At 38.4% G+C, this 22,689-nt stretch overlaps 3 protein-coding genes across 7 annotated transcripts; 2 read left to right on the forward strand and 1 right to left on the reverse strand.

The window, feature by feature from the left end:
* Positions 1-124: 124 nt before the first annotated feature.
* Positions 125-5,841, forward strand: LOC135169274 (leucine-rich repeat-containing protein 40-like). Of its 5 annotated transcripts, none has more exons than XM_064134116.1 (13): positions 125-442; positions 525-801; positions 1,127-1,901; positions 2,230-2,401; positions 2,664-2,857; positions 2,929-3,132; positions 3,204-3,327; positions 3,661-3,830; positions 3,909-4,051; positions 4,114-4,311; positions 4,390-4,722; positions 4,829-5,014; positions 5,431-5,841. In XM_064134116.1, exons 4-13 carry the CDS (start codon positions 2,251-2,253, stop codon positions 5,534-5,536), a joined length of 1,809 nt encoding a protein of 602 aa, XP_063990186.1. In that variant the 5' UTR covers positions 125-442; positions 525-801; positions 1,127-1,901; positions 2,230-2,250; the 3' UTR covers positions 5,537-5,841. The 5 variants fall into 5 exon arrangements, 3 of the variants coding, with proteins under 3 accessions (XP_063990186.1, XP_063990187.1, XP_063990188.1); XM_064134117.1 differs by having other exon boundaries at positions 125-431; XM_064134118.1 differs by lacking the exons at positions 125-442; positions 525-801; positions 1,127-1,901 and adding an exon at positions 1,964-2,165.
* An 84-nt stretch (positions 5,842-5,925) lies between these two features.
* LOC135169278 (thioredoxin domain-containing protein 5 homolog) lies at positions 5,926-8,967 on the forward strand. Its single transcript, XM_064134128.1, has 4 exons — positions 5,926-6,084; positions 6,610-6,796; positions 6,948-7,097; positions 7,241-8,967. The coding sequence occupies exons 2-4, from the start codon at positions 6,633-6,635 to the stop codon at positions 8,106-8,108; spliced, it is 1,182 nt and encodes a 393-aa protein (XP_063990198.1). The 5' UTR covers positions 5,926-6,084; positions 6,610-6,632; the 3' UTR covers positions 8,109-8,967.
* A 78-nt stretch (positions 8,968-9,045) lies between these two features.
* Positions 9,046-22,192, reverse strand: LOC135169276 (protein dissatisfaction-like). Its single transcript, XM_064134121.1, has 10 exons — positions 21,002-22,192; positions 20,027-20,107; positions 19,580-19,741; positions 11,885-12,143; positions 11,570-11,759; positions 10,895-10,993; positions 10,539-10,778; positions 10,382-10,463; positions 9,989-10,243; positions 9,046-9,899 (listed from the first exon to the last, which is right to left on the reverse strand). Exons 1-10 carry the CDS (start codon positions 21,009-21,011, stop codon positions 9,835-9,837), a joined length of 1,443 nt encoding a protein of 480 aa, XP_063990191.1. The 5' UTR covers positions 21,012-22,192; the 3' UTR covers positions 9,046-9,834.
* Positions 22,193-22,689: the final 497 nt, after the last annotated feature.

Below are 22,689 nucleotides of genomic sequence, written 5' to 3' on the forward strand. Positions count from 1 at the left end.
CTGCGTTAGTCTGTGATACATTGGACAAGATCCATTCCCTTCAGCAATTTCTTGCCGCGCCCTCTTTTATTTACTCCTTAATATTGCGTTCGCCGCTCGCTTAAATGTATTTATGTTTTATGTATTCAACACTTGTGCCTCCGTTCATTCATTTTTCCTGGCCATCGGAACCATTTTCGACAGTTGAATAAACAACAACAAATTTTTTAGCAATTGATGGTGTTGTACAGTCCCATAATTTTTTTATTTTTGATTTACGAGGGTCGAAAGTATCGTCAGTTTACCAAATATGTCCACAATTTTATGGAGCTCTTGGCCTCGAGTCCCGTCGTCATTCTAATTAACTAAGTCCCAATTTCCTCCATTAAACTAATAAAATAATCGGGTTTGGACTGTCGTAATACCCAAACGAACCGTAATATTTGGCCCAGGTATTTATATTGTACGTAATTATCTCCTTCAATTTAGTTTCACGTCAAGATCTTTATTCATTTAACATTTTTAACATTTACTTTCTAATCAAGGACTCGACAGAATTCTGTCGTTTGTTCGAGAGACTGTTTGAGAGGTCCCTCGGCCTTGGTTCCTCGAGAGTGAGAGGTCTGCCCCGAAGATAAGGCCCTTTTGTGTATGAGGTTGTTCATGTGTTGAGCTGTCCAGGTCATAAACAACGACGAGTATTTCCCCCTTATTCCCTGAGAGATTTACGATGGATCGATTGTTGTTGCTGTCAAAAATATTTCCAACATTTGGGGCTTCAGAAATGTCCACTCCATTTTCCCAGGATTCATGTCCCGCAGGGTAACTCTCCCTTAAATCAACACTAACTTATATTATTCTCCTGAACCTTGAACATCGTCTTCTTCAGGTCAGGAGTTTCGGTCTAGGAATCAAATAACTCGTCAACTCGTTTTCCTGATTTTTAATTAAGACGTCATTTCTTCAGAATCCGTCAATAGTTATTGTTCATTTCGTGTTAATTGATAACGAATAATTTATTTATTCGTTTATTCGTTTATTTTTTTAAGGATTTTTTTGTGCACATTATTTACATGATCTGCACCAAGAAGTTCAGATGTTCCTTTTTAAAGAATGAAAATAATCAAATGAAGATATTTGTTAATAGATTCCTGACGAAGGCTGATATATTTGGCTGTCAATTAATCGATTTTCCAAGGATTAGTAATAAACATTCCTCTTCTGTGAAGGGGAATCACAGCATTAGCAGTGCTGACCTTTATCACGTGGAAGACACTACGTCATAGCTACAATCAATGTCTGAATCTCATTTATCCTATTTTGATCATAATAGCTGGTGGGATTGGGCAAGCAAAAGGGAGAGGCAAAACGGGATATTCAATGTCAGAACAATTTTTTTTTTTCTTGCATGATGTTACGTGACGCACGAAACAATGGAATTCTCCAGCTCATGCCGCCTACTTTCAGCATGAGTCACTGACACGTCAATGCTCTATCAGCTGTAAAATGTTCTAGTTAAAGTTAGGATCGATTTCTTCTGGGAATTTTCCAAGTTCAGGATTTAGATAACCATTGAACAATTTATATTAATAATCCAAAATTGAATTAATCAATTTAGATTTTTTTTGAAGATTAACTGATTAAATGATTGTTTGTTTTTTTGTCATTTCGTTAGGTTGTCATCCGCTGGTTTCCACTGATGTTTTTTGTTATTTTAATATAAATAGTTAATAATCGAACATGAATTTATACGATCTATTAGTAAATATTGAGATTTTTCAATAGGTTCATTCCATATCGATAGAGAAATCTGTAATTTAATAACTTGTGTCTAATTATTGAGCAGTGGAAAAGGTGATCTACAGAGGACGCCATTTGCAAATACCCTACAGGCATGAGGGTTCCCTCCAGGGTAATCAGAGGTCACTACTTACATTATTTAAGATGATTATTAATTATCTACTGAGCTACAAACATAATCAATACACTTGCAATAATATGTTAACAATGTACAATCATGTACATTGTCAGTTAGTTTTTTCATTCCCAACCCCTCCCCCAGGCTAAGTACATAGAGGTCTACGAATCGAAAATCACAATGTAGCATTATTTATTTATCCGTGCAAGTTCAGGGGATTATATAGTCTTCAAAGTATTGACAATTGTTATGGGCATTGGATTGCACGGTTCGTTGGGCCCGACACTGTTTGAAGAGCTAATAATACGCGAGACTGTTGTGATACGTTTCAGTTGACATTTTACTGTTGAAACATGAGTGTGGAGAGGAAAATGAAGGTTAATCATCGGGCATTGTTTAAACCGAGGTGTAAAAATGATGATGATGATGAGTTATCCGAGAGAATTATTATTGATGCCAGGAGATCAGGAGAACTTAATTTGGCAGGAAAAGGATTGGCTACAGGTTTGTTTTTATTATGAAAAACAGGATAATCATTAAGTTACCTCATTATTTTTTGGAGTAACTTTATTTTATTTCGAGGGGTGATAACACAAGTTTGTTAAGTAATACGTCTACTTCCAAAATCGTAAGTTAAAAATATAATAGTTGATATATGTAATGAGATATTTACAGTGTAATCAACCCTTGTGGTTTCTCTTTCTATAAATTATGATAAAAAAATTATGTGCAATTAATTTAGTTTTTTGTGGATTTTAACTTCCAGTGCCCCAAAGGATATGGACAATAAATCAACTCTCCAAAGGAGAAGTTGAAGAGCTGGGAAGGAATTTGGATTTTGATGATGACAAGGAGCGTTGGTGGGAGCAGGAGCCCCTCAAAAAACTCAATCTGAGTGAAAATAGCATCAAAACTATCGATTCCGATATTGATCATCTATCAGAAATTGAAGAATTAGACGTAAGCATAAAACTATAATTTCTAGTCACGATTTCATCGAAATTCATAAAAATTCGCATCTTTCCTCGCAGTTTCACGATAATCTACTGGAGGAAGTGCCGAAGGAAATTGGGGCCTTGATAAAACTCCGAAAATTCGACATTTCTCACAACAATTTAGGAAAGATTTCCAAGAGATTCTTCACTCTGGAAAATCTTAAGCAGCTGAATCTGTCACATAACAATCTGGCTGACCTTGATCCTGCAATTGGGGACCTGGTGATGCTGGAGTCACTGGTATGACTGGAGTACTAGATTAATTTGTTTTCTGGTGAAAATTCAAGTCTCATTTCTGCATTCTGTCGTAGAACCTATCGTTCAATAATCTTACAACCTTGCCTGTGGGTCTAGGGTACCTCGTGCGTTTGTGTACGTTCGATGTAAGTCATAATCTACTCGTAGAGTTGCCACCGGACATAATGAGCATGAGAGGTTTGTCTATTATCGGAATAACTTGTTCATCGATTTACGTAATTGATCTTAAGAATGTTCTACACCTTTTCTATCAAAATTCACATTTTTTAAAATTATTACCATGGTAGCAAGAATATTTTCCTGCGGATTTTCTGAATTTTTAAAAAATCAATAAACATGAATTCTGGTTGCAAAGGTTTCGAACATCTCTAGTATTAAAAAATGCCATTAATTAATGGCGGAATAACAGCATGAAATATATGTTCAAACAAAAATATTGTTTTCCTCCCCGCGTGTGACCAAAGAAATCGAATCACTAAACAAATTCTATCAGATCTGTCTATCCCTTAGTCCTAAAAAAACTGGATGCAAATTCAAATCACCTCGAGGTGGTCCCTCCCCTGGGTGAAATGAGAAAGCTCGAGGCCCTCATTCTTCACACCAACAATCTGAAAAATTTTCCCAACATAACTGGATGCACGGCCTTGAAAGAACTCAATCTATCTAACAACTCCATAGACGTACGTATGTCCAATAAAAAGTGATCCAATTTAGCATGAGTAAATTAAACGCATGACGAATTATCGATTAATCCCCAGGAAATTGACATGGAATGTTTGGAGGACATGGGCCAATTGAGGTCTCTCCTACTGGCCCACAATAATATCGAAGTTATACCCGATGACATCATAAAACTTCTGAATATGGAACGACTCGATCTGTCCTCCAACAAACTAACACTGTATGTACTCAATTTCCGGTCTCAAAACATCTCTGATTTGACTTTTCCAATTCAATTCGCAGAATTCCAAATTTTATCTGCATAATGCCGAATCTCAAGCACTTCATAATAAATGGAAATGAGAAAATTAAAAACGTGAGGAGAGATATCGTCCAATGTGGAACTCCAAGAATTTTAAAACATCTTCGCCAAGGCTTTGACTCTGAATCTCTTGATGTCCATTCATCACCATCAACAGGACCTGTATCAGCACCTGATAAGTTCGTTAATAACAATTGCCTCATAATTCTAATCTATTTTACAATTGTTTTGTTTGATATTCGAAATTCTTGGGGCAGGTACACGATGAGAAATACAAAACTGCTGAGCCTGACAGCTCAACACCTCCACGAAGTACCTGATGATGTCCTTGAGGATGCGAAAATCGCCGGGGTGACATGCATAGACATCAGTAAAAATAAATTGTGTCAAGTCCCTGAGAAACTGTCGGCGATAACTTCTGTTGAGGACATGAAAATATCCTGCAATCAATTGGCATCTTTACCTGAGTGGTTTGGGGAACCTTTCAAGCATCTGAGGTACATTGATCTCAGTCAGAATCAATTATCGGCGTTGCCGAAGAGTATCGGGGAGTTGGAGCGATTGAGAGAGATCAACATCTCCTGCAACAGGTAAATTTCTCTTAAAAATATTTATTGGCGGACACTTGAAATTACTACTTAACACGACATTTCACTCGAAAACCGATACAATAAGGAACCCATATTTTTATTGAAGGTTCACAAAAATTCCTGAATCCGTCTGCAATATTGAAAACCTGGAGATATTAATTATGAACGACAATCACATAACAGATATTGACGTGACGTCTCTGTTAAAATTACGACGTCTTGCGACTCTAGATCTGTCTAACAACGACATTGGACACGTTCCACCTGAACTTGGGAATATGAAGAACATTAGGTGACGATAATGATCGATGGCTTGTGGCTGCTAATGATCATTGCATGAATGTCTTAATGTTTACTTTAAATAATCATTTAGGATGCTTGATGTTACAGGTAAATGCATAGTGATCCTGAATATTTTAGAATTGTCTTCTTTTTTATTCAATGTCTATTGTTATTTGATTTTTTAGGTTTTTTTTATAACAGTGATTTTTTTTAATGTTTAATCCTGATTTGTTTTTTCATTCATAGCTTATAATGCCCCTCAAGCATTAAATTGCATGATATCGTCATGATTATCATCCTGCTCATGTTTTCACCGCCAGATTCGATGTCGAAACTGTTGTCATGTGTATGTTTGTAACAATATTTTGTTATTAAGTGGGGATGGATTTAATTTTGTGGGTCTTATGGGGTAATTTATGTGTTCAGGATGCTGATGCTGTCTGGAAATTACTTCAAACAGCCTCGACATGCCATTTTGGAGAGGGGAACGGAAGAAATCCTGTCGTATCTACGTTCTCGCATTTCTTCGTGATTATAATAATTTATGGGCGAGGGGGTGTAAGTTTAAGAGATACTAAAGCATTAAATTATTGAAATTTATTCGTCGAATAGTTGGTTTAATGCATATCAGTGTAGAAAATTGAAAAATAAAAATTAATTTTGACAGGAAACAAAAGGCTGTGAATTATTACTGATAATTATTTGTTTATGTGAACATTAAATATTAACTTTGTACAATAAAATATATTTTAATTCTCCAATGTCTTAAAACTATTGAATAATGTTCATCCAGATGTCAACAAAGCTTGATGATGAATAAATAATTAATTTTATAAAGATATTTGTTGATTTTTTGAGGGATTCAAAGTCTGACATTTGAATAATTCCACAATTTTCTCGCTTTTACTATCGTCGTTCGTTGGAAATCCGCTTTGAGGGTTCAGGGGGGCGGACTCGCCATATCTAGTTCGGCGATAAACCAACGAAAGTCCACAGAAACCAATAATCAAAGCTCAAGTTGTAGATTATAGATTCTCAGTGTGTTCGATAGCGTTGAACAGTCACGATCGTTTTCAAGAGGTAATTAGACTTTGTTTCCTTTGGTTTTTTTTCGTGCCCAAATTGAGAATATATTTTTAACCCTAACCGGTCTACAAAGTATCGCGATTTTGAGTTTTTTATCACGAGGGAAACAATTAGTTTCAGTGTAAACACAGGAATCGCAGAAAATTTCAGTCATTGTTCGGACGTTTTGATGTTTAATTGTTGTGTTTGATGTTTACTTCACTGAGGTGATCCTTACAATTTTCAATAATTTGTTCTTAAATCGAGTCTCTCTTTGTTGTCGTGGGGGGTCCTTAAGGAATTCTGAGTGTTGCTTTGTCCATTAAAAAAATGATAAAAGGAAGAAATAAAATGGAGAAATCCCCAGAACTATTTTAACGTTATTCTCGAATCAATAAATATTTTCGTCAAAAATTCATTACGTTGAAAGAAGGATTTGTTTCTTCTAATGCATTCGAAAATGCTTGTTCATTCCTCTAGTTCCCAAAAAAAAACAATATTCTCTTAAAGGTTTCTCACTCATAAAATTCTCTTTTGCAGTTGAATTCGAGAATACATCAATCATGTTTGGAAAAACATTGACTCTACTGACAGTGGCTTTCATGTACTATCAGTGTGCCATCACTGCAGCCCACCAGGATGACGTGCACACAGTGCAGTACACCGTGGAGAATTTCTCCACTGAAGTACCAAAAAAAAATCACTTTATCATGTTCTACGCACCGTGGTAAGAACTTGGAAGATTTTTACGAAGTGTTATCAACTCATCAAACAAGTCATACACGATAAGAACTAGCGATAGAAACTCCAAAGGTCCTCTAAGGGATTCTCCTGAATAATTAAAAATATTTTATTGCCATGGCTTTATTATTTTCCAGGTGTGAACATTGCCGGAACCTAAGCCCCACGTGGGAAATTCTTGCTGAACTGCTGAATGAAGAGAAAGATGCTAGAGTTCGCATTGCCAAGGTCGACTGCACGACTGAAAGTTCGATTTGCAGTAAACATGAGGTCACTGGATACCCAACGTAAGGAAATTTTCCTAGATTTTATATCCAAAGAAAAAAAGAAAATGACATTTGTGAAATTGGATGGAGACATATTTATTTAATTTATTGTCCTTTGAAATAATCAATGACTTTCTTGTTATCTTCTGCTATCTAATCTATAGTTTGAAGTTCTTCAAAACTGGAGAAAGCACTGGAATAAGATTCCGAGGAACTAGGGACTTGCCATCACTCAGTGCTTTCATTAACGAGCAACTGAGCAGTGCGGAGACAGACGAGGCCGAGGACAAGCCCCCAGTTCCTGAACCAGTGAACGGTCTGGTAGAACTCACAGGAGACACCTTCAACAACCACGTGTCAACGGGTAGTCACTTCGTCAAATTCTACGCCCCCTGGTGCGGCCACTGCCAAAAACTGGCCTTCACATGGGACAAGTTAGCTCAAGCCAATAGTCACGACGATCTCGTCAGCATCTCCAAGCTGGACTGCACTCAACACCGATCAGTTTGCGCGCAATTTGATATCAAGGGATACCCCACCCTTTTATGGATCGAGGACGGAAAGAAAATCGATAAATACTCTGGGGAGAGGAGCCAGGAGCAGCTACAGGAGTACATCAACAAGATGTTGAAGAAGAACTCTGTTGTACCTGACGACGACAGTCAAGAACCGGCTGAAGACGTAGTGCAATCTGTCTTCAGTCTGACAGGGGACTCCTTCCAGCATGGAATCGAGAAGGGCGTTACCTTCATCGAATTCTTTGCTCCATGGTGTGGCCACTGCAAACGTCTCGCCCCTACTTGGGAGAACCTGGGAAAGAAATTCATTGGACGAGATGATGTTCACATTGTCAAAGTCGATTGCACTTTGGACACTAGCAAACAGCTTTGCGATGAACAGGAGGTCGATGGGTTCCCCACACTCTTCTTGTACAAAAATGGACAGAAAATTTCTGAGTACAGTGGGTCAAGGACTCTCGATGATCTCTATGAGTTCGTTGATAAGTACCTGAAGGCTCACGAAGAGCTGTAATTCCGAAAAGGGACTTTAAAAGCCCTCCAGAATTTTCCATCTTGGTTTGAAAGTTCATTAGGGAATCTGTCGATTAATTGGAAAATATTTATGGAGAACGGTTTTTAATATTGAACTGAACTCTTCTGATATCAAACTAAATAACGAAAGATTTAATTGATCCAAGTCTGGATTCAAACGAATTTTTAATGAATATTGACTGAATATTACGGAAGATATTGAGATGTTGATGAGAAACAAATAATTTTTTGATTTCGTATTTTTTGTAGCATTATTTGCTACAATTTTCATGAAGTAATCGATCCACCACCCTCGTCTTTCATTATATCCAGCGCAATAAAAAAAATCGAGACAGACAATTTTTCAATTCCACTCAGTTAAAGTCTCCATATTTTGGAGTTTGTTTTTGTATCCGAACAAATCATAATCTCCAGTGCTTCCTGATTCTCGAGGCTTTTCAAGGTCGCGACGAAAATGGCGATCCAACTATCTGCACAATTGATGAACAAATATTTTTATTCGTGTTCATTTTTTCGGTCTTAATCGCTCGTTTTTTTAGAGTTCAACGAGATAACGTGATTATGATTCTAGTCTTAATGATCACAGAGACCAATATTCATTCCCCAGTAGATGATAAAGCCAAGAATTTTGTAACGAGGACTTATAAACATAAATTGTACGATTGATATTACTACGAAACTATCGAATCTTCGAATGTATGCTCGTTTACTAAATTTGTTGATAACTTTAGTGAATGATTGTACCAATATCCATGAATGTTATACCTTTTATACTGTCTCCTGATGACAAACATCAGTTTCACATGTAATAACAGAAAATAAATGGGTACAAAATCGTATGTCCACTGATTAATAACTCGTTAATTACATATGCTGAATTTTTTATTTGTCCATTATGCGAAAGATTAACTATTCGATTAACAATTGTATTAAGTATTAGCACTTAGACATTTATTCTAACAGTTTTCAACTATACAGAGAATCAATTTAATCTACAATTTTCGTAATAATATTTTAACATTAATTATGAATTAATTATCTGAATATCACCAACACCGAATTATGTGCACAACATAAATTATTCGTGAAATGAGAAGTAATTGGGAAAACAGGGAAAATTATCACAGACGCCTCAAGTTAAGATCCCATAGTTTTTGGTTTTAATTACAAGGGTTTATGTGCAATTATCAGTATTTATAATTTACTTACGAATAGTGAGTAGTGGTTAAGACATTTACACATTCAATTTTCATTTACAGCGAAATATAACTTTGCTACTTTACAGGGATATGAGGGTTCACACTGATGGAAAAAAAATTATTCGTCAATTCTGTTTTGCAAAATGGATGGAATTAACTGGGCCAATTGATTGTTTAGAACGATTGCCACAACGGAAGGTCAATAGGTTCATCTGGGAATGACTGGACTGGAGCTATAGAATTTTCAAAAATTAATATTTTTCCCTCACTGCAGATTATCAGATGCATACCCTTAATTTTTTTCCCTTCAGTACGATCATTGATATGCTGGGCTTAATGATATGACTTCACTACCATAATTTAGTGTATGAATTGTAGATTTACAGAGAAAATATGATAAATTAGCTGATTAATTCAATAGATCTCCCAACTCTCATCTTTGATTATCTCATTTTGTCCCAAAAATCATGAAAAAAATTGGATTAACGGGTTTATCAATATGTTTAATCATTTTTTCAGATCACCATCTTTAGGATGATTGATCGTGCTGAATCCAATGTCTCCCTTGAAATCTGTAATCAATATTCCATCCATTTGATTTTCAATTGAATTTTAGTTAGTGAACAGCCAGGTACGAATCAAAAAATAAATGTCTATTCACCGTCTGTTGAGTGATGCTCCATCTTATACATGTCACCGAGTAATCGCGCAATAGGAATATCACCAATTGTCTCACGAAAAAACAGAAGCTCCACTGTCGTGGGCTTTACCGCGTGCAACATGGGTAATGATAAGAGAAAACGGCCAAATCTCTCGGGCTGACGGGGATAACGGGATCTTATGTAATCCCCGAGAATACACTGGGCTTGGTCTTGCAGCATTTCGACGGGCTTAGGGTCGGTTAGACCCTTTGTCTCTGTAATTTTAGGAAAAATGATTGTTTACCGTAATTAAGGAACATTAATATAAATTCCGTCCTTGGATTTTACAGCTAAAAAAAGATAAAATGCGCCTCAAAAAAATGATTACATATATTTTTTTTTAATTAATCTACCTGGTCTGAAGAGTACTACAGCCTTCATACACCCACACTCCCCCCCATCAGGTGAAAGTTGTCGAAATCTGGACATTATTTCCTTGAAGAGAATAACAACAGTTCGACTGATGTTTTATATTTTTTTACAGCACAACATTTAATTTTTTATTCTCACTTGAATGGTATGGAGTTCCTGGAGTGAAGCTTCCTCGGGTGGTAGCCTCCGTCTCACCTGTTCGTCATCGAGGAGTCCTGAAATGTCCCAGGATACCGACCACTGCGCCAGATGCAGTAGAAATAACTGTGTCCAGGTCTGCTGGAGGAGGACGAGTCGGTCTTCTTTGAAGAGAGTTTGAAAAGGTGCCAGACAACGCACCCATCTTACTGCCATGAATAAAAGTCTGGCGGTTGTTTCCTAAAGGTAGGATACAGAATAGAATTTTAAAAAATTTCAGAATCAATTTTTTTTATTCAAATTGAAGAGAAGATTTAAATATTTTCAAAATTTATTCAAGTGATTGTTAAAATTACTTGAAGCATTTCCCAGGTAGGACTGAAATTCTGTAATGTTCCCGTCGGACTGACACTCGCCTCGGTCTCCGTTTGGTCCAGGGAACCCTCGCCGTCGGGCTGGAATCGAGTGCTCCGTAAAATTTATTTTTATAATGATAAAACAACAGATAGAAAAATGAAATTGACAATTAAAAAAAACATTGATCATCCTATAATTTTTTATTCCTCCGCAAGACTATTTGACAATTTTAAATCCATTAATTTCAAATAAAATATTCAGATGTTAATAATGAAATACTCAAACATGTTTTCTGCTCTGTCTTGATTTTTTCCAATTGAATATTGTTTAAATAAACCCCATTAAATTTTATTGGTAATGGAAGACCGCAGCGAAGTGGTAAAACCAAATTTTTGACTGCCGCCCAATTTTTGATAAATATCTCGAAATCTAAGAAAGCTACCAAAATTTTTATTAGAACCTTTTTTATTCAGCAAATTGAGTTCTACAACAAATGTCATGACAAACATTTCGCTATCTCTCTTGGATTCGGAGATATTCCCCAAAAACTCGACGCAGAAATGAGTCGTTTCCTCCCTCTGCCACTTCACTACTGAATATTCCTCTGGATTCGGTAATTAAAAATTTCAATTCAAATAATTAAAAAGAAATTACAGTTTATTTATCCGTCTTACTTGACACTTCTCCGCAGACATGAGAATCTGTAGAAGGGGCGGTTGTTGTCCAAGTGCAACAGATGCTGAATGATAAAGTCCGGGATTGGGCGGCGGTAGTTGAAGGGGAAACGACACGGGAGAAGTCCCGTCATCCGGTGGTTTTTGCATTAATGACGGGGGTTGGGGATATGGCACGTACCTCAATCTCCTGAAAGTGATTAGTCACTCATTTAATGTCCCTCAAACATTTCCCCCCAGACACGGAGACTCGGGATACTTAATTAACTTATCAATTAAATCCCGAAATTCGTCGATTTTAATGAAAAAACACACCTGTGAATGGAGAGCAAGTGCGAAGCGGTTCTGTCTCTTCTGGTGCGATCGTGATGGCCTGGGGGTGTTGACAGAGGCGACAGGGAATTCACCACTGGGCTGTGATGTGGGAACAGGTGAGGGTTGATGTCAACTCTGGGCTCATGGCGCACTGGTGATCCAGGGTGGGAGGTGAGGGTTGTCACTAAGGACTGCTGGGAGCTGTGATGCTTGTCTGGGTGGGGCTTTGGTTTCCTTGGGCCACGTTCGTGTTGCACTGCTAAACATTAATTAACGTGAAACCCAATTAATCTAATTTCGTATCCCTCAATGTTCAATTTTTTCCATTAAAAAATATGAAAATACGATTTTTGAAGTCCTGCAATAATTTATAGAGCTCCAGGATCATTTTTATCTGAAATTTATCTCCCCAGAAGGGATCAAATGTCAAGTGCAGCTGGACTCCATCACCTGGACCCAGAGGGTGCGAGGGGGAGTGAAATTGTTGTTGAGGAGCAGTCCGAGGGTGTATGTTGAGGAGACCTCGAAGGTGGTGGATAGTGAGGGTGTGTCAGGGGACGTGTTGGCCAGGCTTTTGCGGGGTTCACTCCCTCCTCCCTCTCGCTCACCCATTCCACATCACTCGGGATTCTGCCACTGGGTGGTAGGCACATCATCATTAATGAGGCTGAGCGGATACCACCCGGTTAGTTCCCACGTTCGCACCGGCGTTGGAACTGTATCCAATTCATCCCTCTAGCACCCAAAAACCCATACTGCTTGACCGCATTGCCGCGAGAACTTTTATTTTCTGTTTTTATAGTTTTGAATTTTTTATTTTTCGATTTTTCATTGCGTCGCGTGAAAAATTGATGATTTGTCGAAAAGCCGGAAAAATTGCCGGCTCGCACGTCTACTTTTTCACTGGTTTTCTACTTAACTTTTGACTATTTACAAGTTTTTCCCATCTCCAATAACAAAAATGAGAAATAATTCTTCATTTGATGCGAAAAAACGTTCAAACAATTTTTCATTCAATTTTAACAGCCACTTTTGCTTTATTTAATGATAAAAATTAATAACTGAGAAAGCAGTAGCCTCAATTATTTTAAAGATCTGGAAATTTACTTTAAGATGTTTTGAAACTTATTTTAATAGTAAAAAAAATCAATTGATATCCTCGAGGCACATCTCGTCCTCAAAATGTTTGAATATCATCAGTATCGATACGACCCAGGCAAATATGACTTATAAAAATATTCACAATACCGGGAAACGTAAACACCGATGCAGCGTACATGGGGTAGATTGGTAGAATCCCTGGGGTTGTTATTTTTTTATTGAACCACAGTGGCCGTTCTCCACAGGCGTGATTAGTAAAAACATGAGGATATTTTTTGTGCTTTGCCCGCGTCGAGAATTAGTCAATTGGTTGGAAAATAACAGAAATTATGTTTTCTCGATAAATATTTACTCTCCACCGGCGGGAGGGTGAGGGGGGGGGAGGGGTAAGGGAGAATTTTTCAATTATTCCTCAATTTCCCTGAGACCGAATGAAATATTTATTTTTACTCTCCAAATTGTTCTGGAGTCTTCGGAATATTTGCGGTATTAGAGAGTTTTGTAACATCAAACTAACACGAGGGAGGGTTTCAACGGTCAAAGCTAGGAAACTTCCCTCACCCCCGTGTTCACTCATCACCCGAAGGTCCAAGACACCTACAACTTAAATACAACCCCTTGAAGATCTCAGTCTTCCGTCTGTCTCCCAAACTCAACAACAATTGAAGAAAAAATTGATTTTACTTTGAAAACAAAATAAATTTGAGTAAAAATGACTTAACAATAATTTTAAAAAATATTCTATCGCAGGATATTGCGCACACAAGTGGGGTAAAGTTTTATCTGGGGAGTCGGGGGGTTGGAAAAGGACCGAAAGGAAAGAATTTTCCATAAAAACCCGCGGAAAATACGCTAACGCACGCGTGAGGGTGCGGTAAATACCTTAACGCACGTGTGAGCGTGCGCAATGCGCCATTTACCGCACGCAGATCTGCAAAAGCCATTGACACTCGAAAATCCCCGATAAAAAGTCCACCTGAAAACTATAAAATTGAGGAAATGACGAGTGCAGGATTACGTCCGCATGCGCTGGAATGGACCGCGCCCTGTGCGCCCTTTCCATCTTTTATTCTCCATCTCCGTTACTCTGGTGTTTGTAAACCAGTTGATGGCACGTGTGGGCCACAATGCTAGTTCCCACACGCAAACAGTTACCCTCTCGCACCCTCTCGCACTCTCTCACCCTTCCTCCCCCCCTCCTTAACCGGGTGGGGGATGAAAAGCGCCGGGGCCAACGGGATCACACTCCCTCTATCCTGCTAAACGGTAAACCGATCTGTGAACATTTCAGCAGTCACCGATCTCCAAGGCTAATCCCTCCAGTTCACTGGGGTTTGGATACGTTTCACCTATTGCCACTCATTCCGCACTGTTTTCCAGTCACATATTCACACCCCCCCTTTCCCCCTGCTTTCGACATTTTATCATATATGGTTGATACGTGTTTATGGAAATTTTCGGGGGTGAATGGGTGGGATGGGGTGGAATGGGGTGGGATGGGGTGGGCTGGGTCAGTGGATGCACTTGTACGAGATCTCCGGTAACACGTGTCGGGGCTAATCGTCGGGTAATAGAGGCGTTTGACGGATTGGGGGAATATTAGATTCCGTTATGTTAGTGCACATGTTGGATTATCTGTCGGAGAATTTCAATTACTCGGTTTTGAACAATTGGATGTACGCGGGGAGAATTCATCGATTTTTTTACGAGGGGTGGAAGATATTGATATTTTGGACGTTTTGAGGGATCGAGGAAAAGTCAATGATCGATACAATAATTTGGGATTTTTTGGGGGAGAAATGAAATAAATTTATTTATTTATTTTGGGAATTTATTTATTTATTTTGGGAATATTTGGATCCACCCGTCTGAGGGTTGTTAAGATCGTAAAGGGTCTGTATACGTGTCCACGTCAATGACGAACATCAGTAAATGTCTGTGAATGACAGAACTCTTGCGAAAAATTTTTAAATAAAAAAATATCTCGAAAAAACAGTTGAAAAATGCAATATAAGGCCCCATTATATGCAATATGGGGCCTCGCACTAGACCCCATTTTCTTCCTAAAAAATTCACCCCTCACCTCGCGACCCAGTTCAATAAATCAAATAATTTTATTATATTTTATTATATTAACCGACGAAAACAAGGGAAAGGGCTTTTTATTTATCCGTATCCGTCAGAAAAATCCATCGTTGTTCCCCGAACACGTGTGAAAATGTCGTAACAACGGGAATATGTTTTTCCGAACCACCGAGGGGAAGATATAAAAAAGAAAATATGGAGAAAATGTCAGAGCTCTGTCACCTCGGCATTTTGCACCCTTCTTGTCGCATAGTCGAGTTTATCGTTTATGTGGATGGATTGATGCTGTCCGTTGCGTTGTAGGGCACACCTCGCTCGACTGAGTTACCAGCCGTCCACTCCCACGCGATCCCCAGAGACGACTATTCCACACTCGGCAACCCCAGAAATGGACCCCCCTTTCCACCCCCCCCCCCAAACGCCCTAGTCTCGTACCTACAGCGATCAACTCACGCTCTGAAACTTCTCCAACTGGGGCTTCACGGGCATTACGCCAACAAATCATAAGTAATCGCCTCTTCCATGCATCTTTGATGTTATGAGTAGAGTTGGGAGACCGAAATTATCCCGGAGAATTAACAAATAATTATATTTAACAAGATACAAAATAAATACTGTTGGATTATGAATGGGGATTGTTTCAATAATATAAAAACGATTTAACTATTAATTTTAATTATTTATTATTGCAGGCAGAAAGTATCAACTGGGTCTTAGTGATCAAAGATTTGACACTCTAGACCCATTTGACAAAAGGGCCCTGTTCATTAATTAATTTCTGTTGATTCTCTGGTTCTATTTATTAAAATTGTTCTAAACGTTTCGGTACTGTTTGGAGAAAAACTATGGAAACTATAACATACTGAGATGGGTTTAAAAGGGCTATAGACAGATGATTCATGTTTGTCTAGACATATCAAGAATTCTCAGTAAGTACTAAATTTCATTGAAGAAAAACAGTTATTTTGGCCCTTCCAAGCGTTGACTCGCATCACTTAAAGTCATGGAGATCATAATTTTTCATGTTTATTCCCATGTTTCTTCGTGAACGGGGTAATATGTTCATTAACATGCCATAGGGCCTCTATTTGCCCTCCATAAGACCCTCATTGTCTCCTGATTCCGCCCTTTATGGCCCTTAACGTCAATTTAATTCCCCCCAACGTTTGGGTTATTCTCCACTTCATTTTCGATATTTTTTATCGACAGGACCTTCTCCCTCTCCCCAGGACCTTTGCAAATCTTTCACATGTCCTCAGGGAACCTTATTATAGTCTCTATAAGACCTTCGTGTGGTCCTAAATAATTGGGGCCCTCTTGAGAACCTCTTGTAGCTGAGAATACACTGAAATATTTGATAAAAATACGTGGAAATTTCGTATGCGCTAGCGAGAGAAAATCTGACATAAATTGCCGAAGGAAAAATTACGGAAAATTACGGAATAACAAAATACGAAAATCTTTATCGAACCTCCCCTCTTACTTAACAATTACAGAACTTTTGCATAACTTTTATTGAATTATTTCTCAGCCAATTTCTTTTGTCTATTTTTTTTTATCACAAATGCAAATGCCAATTATTTTATTCAAAATTCTTTTCAAAATAATCTTGAGGAAAAAATAACGAATCAATGAATTTACAATTGGCTTGAATATATCGTGAAAATGGGGATAAAATCGAGGGGATTGAAAAGTTTTATGATAAAAGTTCACAAGAGCGATTGAGCGTTAAAACGTGAGTTTGCGAATATATAACTGGGATCAGATGGATTCGTTGTGTACATGAGGGGGTGAGGTGATGCGGGGGTACGGAGGGAGGGGGGTGGGTATCATGTTGACCCGTTTTGTGTTGTGAAAAAATAGGGGAGGAGTGGCTAGATTGTCGGCTACAAAGTTTGTTGACACGACTCTGTGAAAAATTCGAAATTCAATTTCATCGTTCAACTGAGTATTTTTATTTGTAAAACCATCGGTTGATAATTGCTTTCTGGTCATGGATGAGATGCATTTTTCGGATTATTTGATGGAATGTATTGTCAGAGCAATAAAATTTATGAACTCAAGGGACTTGTGGTGGTAATGGAATGCGAATGTGCGGAAACACACCTGGGATTTCGTACGATAAGGCTGATAATACGTCGGGAATTTTACATGGCAGAGCTCGAGGGGGGTGTAATGCAGGGGTGGAATTGTTTATGGGGGGAAAGGGTGAAGAAATTCTGTCTAGAATATTTTTCATTTTGCATTGACATAAGGGAAGTTTTGGCTGAAGACGCTGGTGAATTCGATTTTTGCAGGAAATGGTTTTTTTTTTTGAATTGTTAATTTTAGGGTGGGACATCTAGGGTTCATTAGTTATCTGTAAACTATTGGTCCTTCGAAGATTAACATTTTTTAATTATTTTAGGAATTTTCCTTATATAAATTATGTGATAATCCGAATATTTAATAATTTCTTACAAAACATTCTCAGATTAAATATCAAAAATCCATCACAAATTACACAAATACGAGTCGTACAGATACACAACGCGTTCATGCGGGTACATTTAATCCTCTTTTGATATTCGCGACCCGCACCGATGCCCGATTAGAATCAAAAGAAGACTGAATCAATAATTCCCGAAAAAATCGAGAGAACCTACTCTTTCAATTTTAATGCAGCCGATAAAAACCAACAGACTACCTGGACATTTTATTACCAATTTTTCTACGACATGACATCTCAATCCACTTGACAAACAACTCCAAGACTGCAATTGACAGTTTCCATTATTTTTTTTTAAATTATGAATTAAAAAATTATCGACTTAAATTTCCACCCAGAGTTCAATATTCAACACACTTTCGGTCCTCGCTAATGAAAAATGTTTAGAACTATTCCACAATCCACCCCTCCCAGAGCATTCCACCCCCCATTCATAAATATAATAAAAATCAATAAAACATCAGGAAGAAAAAAGAAATCCACTCTTAAATAAAAAAGGAAACAATAAAAAAAGATAATTAATCTTGGATGATGTAATTTGGCAGGTAAATGCCGGGGTTCTGCCGTTATAGGTGAAAAGGTTCACGTCAGGGGGTGGAGAGGGGTTGAGTGAAGCATTGTCGACTGTAGCCCCGAGGTACAACAGAAATCCTATAGTTATACTTTTCATCGCATTCGTGTGTAGACTCCCTAACGTTAGGAAGCTCTGCCACTAATTGAATCTCCTCTCTTACTGGAGTCTGCAGTCTCCCCCAGCCATCCCCTTCCCCCTCAGGGGGGGGGTCCTGCCGCTGGGAACCAGAGCACCCGTCCTGCATTAAACACCCCCCCGAACACCCTGACACCCTCATCCATGACAAGCGGTCGTGCCCCGCCCCAATCCTCCCTCCGCTTCGGATATCAAACCAAACCTCCCCCATCACCACGATTCTATCATTTTCTGGAGACCCACTCCATCCTTATTTCCACCCGACTCTTGAGTGGTTTCGCGGGAGTTATGAAGAGAGGGGTGGCAGGGGGATGGAGACGATTGCCTCTTTCATGCAACCAAGATGATGATGGGAGGGAATTTTTTTTTGGGGGAACGTGAGGGGGTGAGATGTGGTGACTTTGGGATTTTTTTGATGAGTTTATTTGAGGGAAGAGGGGAGATGATTTTTTGGGGACTTTTCGTCGTTTTAGGGAGGAAGGGGAGGGGATGATGATGGAGTTGTTATGGAGTTTTGAGACGTTTGGGTGACTAGGATTATTTTCAATGTCTTTGTTGAAATATCTTCATTTTTTATCGTTTTGTTGAATTTTTTTTAGTGTTTGAAGTAAAAATGTTGGTCAGTATTTTGTTGAAGTGATAACTAACATCGGTGGGGGGGTTATTAATTGCAAGAATTGATTAGAGGGATTTTTTTTCGGCAGAAAAGTGAAGCCACAGGAGCAGATGACTTTGGAATTTTTTTTATAAGTTTATTTGAAGGGGGAGAATGAGGGGAGGGCGATTGTTTGAGGAGTTAATGTCCTGTTTAATTAATTCGTATTTTCCTGACTCCTATGACGGTCGAGTTTTCATTTTTAATGCTATGATTTCCGTTATTTAATAAAAAAATTCCCGATACACAAAAAATACGAAATTCTGAACGACCTCGAATTTCAATTTTTCTTTTCATAAAAATATTGATTCCCATCAATTGGGGTTCTAAGACGCTGGAAGGGTTGAAGTGTATAATCCTCTAGAGAGTGGTGAGTCGAGCGTGATGGGCCGTGGGTATTAATAGGCTTCGAGAGTGACTGGAATTACAATTCCCCCATCACAAAGTCTTCAATAAATCTTTAAAAATTTAATTCAATGAATTTTTCGTTCCAATCGACTTCCACAGTTTTTTTAAGCGAAAAATCTATCAATAATTCTAAATTAGGTTCTGATTTTTGGATGCATCACAGAAATACTTTAAGGGAATAGTAGAGAGCCCTCGATTAATTTTATTAATACTGGAAAATATTTAAGGGGTGCGAAATGCTGGACTTACCGTCCTTGTTCATTCCTGCTTGAAAACACTTGGTTAATCGGCAAGCTCGACACTGATTCCTGTGAGTTTTATCAATGGGACAGCGACCTTTCATTGGGCCCTGGGCCTTGCAAGTGTACTCGCGATTGCTGTGGATACTCCGTTTGAAAAATCCCGAACAACCTTCAAAAAATAAATAACAAATTTATTAAGAATTTTGCTTCACAAAAAAAACATTTCCTCTATTTTTTTGTTAAACATAAAAATATTGTTTCTAACAAATTCACAAAAATTTCTACATATGTTAAAGTCAGCCGAGAATATCGGATAGTATTTTTCATAACAAATTTCGTGCTCTAAAAAAAACATCTGTCATTTTCCGCTGTGATAATGCAAATGATTTTTTTTTAATTTTTCTCGTTCTATAACTTTTTATAAATATAACTTTTTATTTATTAATATAATTACCATCGCAACTGTAAATCCCATAATGTTTCCCTGAACTACGATCCTCGCAGACGTTGCAGGCAATATCCAGTAGCCGGTCACCTGTAATCGCAAAAACATAAGTAGAAAATTCCGAAGTAGTCAGACAAGTAATTATCCCTTTAAAATTAAAATAAAACCGTTTAAAAATCAGTCGCCATTTGATTTCCCCCGAATGAACTCATGAGTAACAAATAGGCAAATTTCGGTAGAAGAAATTCAGTAGAGAAATCACTAGTAGTCAGACGTAATTCTCACAGCCCGAGAAAAACGCTGAGAAAAAAAACTTAAGTGGTAAGACGAAAGGGGCTCCAGAAGATTCCCTTAATCTGTTCTCTCCCTTTTGGTGGGTTGCCCTTAATCGCCCTAATGATCCGCGGCAAGAAAAACACGTTTATGCCTAAGCCAACCCAGCATTCCCCCTTTCACGGTAGACATCTCGCACCCCCTGTACACCAAAACGTCTCATTGTTCAACCCAAGACTAAACCGATCAAGGTGTATCCTTTTGCACAAGGATTACGATGTTCACTCGGACATTTTTACTTCACTTCCACCATAAACAATACCACTCGCACCACAACCAAATATTTATAAATCTCATTACACTAACATCCCCTCACCAGTGATTTTTCGCAAGAAAATCCCATCACCAAACACATCACAAATTTTCGGTGATTGACCCCCAATTTTCGGGGGTTGACCACCACAATTTTCCCCGATATCATCACTAATTTCCACCTCCAATGCCGACTCCTCTGTCACCAATTATCGCCCGCAAAAATCACCGATGAATTCTCTAAAATCAGAGTCATGTTTCCCTAAACTCGGAGCACACCCCTTAACATAAAAAAAATCCCTTTCACCGTCTCGCTAGACCCCGAGTGAATATTCTCAATGATAAATCTCCAGAGACAATTGGAACTACCCCTAAAAATATAATAAACAAATCACTGACCTGTGCCCATCCTCCGTACCCTCTACAAGTCGACCATGGAACCGGTTGTCAGTGTCCTCCGCATAACTTTCACCAACTCCCTCGCAACAGTCTTCTCACCAGCTACTTCCGACTATATCTTCCCGACACCCCGGCACGTTAAAATCATCGAAGAAGTCCAAACCGTTGGCCAAGTCTGCTCAGGAGGGGGGGGGATGAAAGATAAAAGACGAAAACCCACCCCCAGTTTGTCGCTGATGTCAGAGGGTTTTCCAGTAGTGACTGGTCGTTGGAGGCTGGACGAGTGTATAGACACGTTTCCAAACCTCTTCCCCTCCTCCTGCTCTGCCACCACCAACCCCCCCCCCGCAACCCCCTAAGTAACTGGGGGGGTGAGGGGTGGTGGTAGATCCAGCCGTTAACACCTTCGGTAGTTATGCTAGTTCGCAAAAGTGGGGTAGTTTGGTGGATGGTTTGGGACTTGCTGGCTGAGTGGCTATCTCTTCCCCAGGACTAGCGTTAGTTAGCCATTCGGGGGGCGCGGCTCCAAGGCCACGTTGTCAGATGACTCGTTGTCGGTTACCACCACTATGTCATTGGTTGGCTCCACCCACAAACCTTCCCCCTCAGTGACTGGAGTTGTGTGCACTGGGAAACTACGGGGGTGCGCAATATTTCCCGAGGGGGCGTGAGCACGAAAATCCAACCCGATTGATACCACGCCCTTAACAGGGGTTTTTCTACTTGAAGTGCCTTTTTTTTTTTATTCCTGGGAAAATGCATTTCATTGAAAATTTTTTTATTCACCCGTTTGTTTTTTTTTTTTGCTGTTATGTACTCATTTATTTATTTTTCTTTACAGGGGTTTTACCCCTTAGAAGTGCGTTAGATTTTTTTTTTCTATTTTTTTTGGGGAGAGAAGTTGATTGCATCAAGTTTGCGGTTCTTTTATATTTGTTGTATGTTTAGTTGTTTGTTGTTGCTTCGCTTTTTCCTGCGGAATTTCTTTGTCCACATTTTTCTCGGTTTTCGTTGTTGTGTATTTATTCATTCATTTGTATAATTATTTAACAATTTTTCCATCCAGAGAAAAGAAACTAAATCTTGTATTTATTTGTCTGACCGGAGAGAGTCCTTTTCTCCTTATTTTTTCCTAGATTTGTAATTTGTATCATTTGGTTATTTATTATTCCTTTACTTGATTTTATATATTTTTTAATTAATTCCAAACTTTTTTTTTAATTTGATTGAACAACAATTTTTTTACACAGTTTATTTATTTATTTATCATCATTCACTCAAGTTGAGTATAAGTGAGGGGGGTGTCTGGGTGGAGGCAGAAAATAGCGATTTGATTTCTAGGGAATGAAAGAGAAAAGGGGCTTAGGGGTATTTATCGGTGATGTAAACTGAAATGAATTTATTCTGCATCGGGGGAGCGTCACGGCACTCAGCCAGGTGGAATGTTTTCGTACTTATACCGTTTTATATAAGCTTGTTACGCATCATAAAATTATGCTCACAGGGTCTGATGGTTTTCAACGAGGGGAAAACGATGCTCAAACAGTTTTTCGTATTAATATACAAATAAAACAATCAGTCATCTTCAAATTCGTTGCAAAAACCCTTAAAAAATTGATTTATTCATTTCCTCAATAATATTTACACTTTTGTTTCCTTACATTTATTTATTTACTCACTTACCCTCT

This window comes from Diachasmimorpha longicaudata, chromosome 14 (genome assembly GCF_034640455.1).
Source record: "Diachasmimorpha longicaudata isolate KC_UGA_2023 chromosome 14, iyDiaLong2, whole genome shotgun sequence".
Classification (NCBI taxonomy): Eukaryota; Metazoa; Arthropoda; class Insecta; order Hymenoptera; family Braconidae; genus Diachasmimorpha; species Diachasmimorpha longicaudata.

Excerpts from the sequence above, each read along its gene's own strand:
- LOC135169274 (XM_064134116.1), top strand. The coding sequence starts at position 2,251 with ATGAGTGTGGAGAGGAAAATGAAGGTTAATCATCGGGCATTGTTTAAA. Across the intron at positions 2,858-2,928 it reads CAGAAATTGAAGAATTAGAC|TTTCACGATAATCTACTGGA; the intron begins GTAAGCATAAAA and ends CTTTCCTCGCAG. Across the intron at positions 3,831-3,908 it reads TATCTAACAACTCCATAGAC|GAAATTGACATGGAATGTTT; the intron begins GTACGTATGTCC and ends ATTAATCCCCAG.
- LOC135169278 (XM_064134128.1), top strand. The coding sequence starts at position 6,633 with ATGTTTGGAAAAACATTGACTCTACTGACAGTGGCTTTCATGTACTAT. Across the intron at positions 6,797-6,947 it reads ATCATGTTCTACGCACCGTG|GTGTGAACATTGCCGGAACC; the intron begins GTAAGAACTTGG and ends ATTATTTTCCAG. Across the intron at positions 7,098-7,240 it reads GAGGTCACTGGATACCCAAC|TTTGAAGTTCTTCAAAACTG; the intron begins GTAAGGAAATTT and ends TCTAATCTATAG.
- LOC135169276 (XM_064134121.1), bottom strand. Across the intron at positions 10,464-10,538 it reads AGGAACTCCATACCATTCAA|GAAATAATGTCCAGATTTCG; the intron begins GTGAGAATAAAA and ends ATTCTCTTCAAG. Across the intron at positions 10,244-10,381 it reads TGTAGTACTCTTCAGACCAG|AGACAAAGGGTCTAACCGAC; the intron begins GTAGATTAATTA and ends CTAAAATTACAG.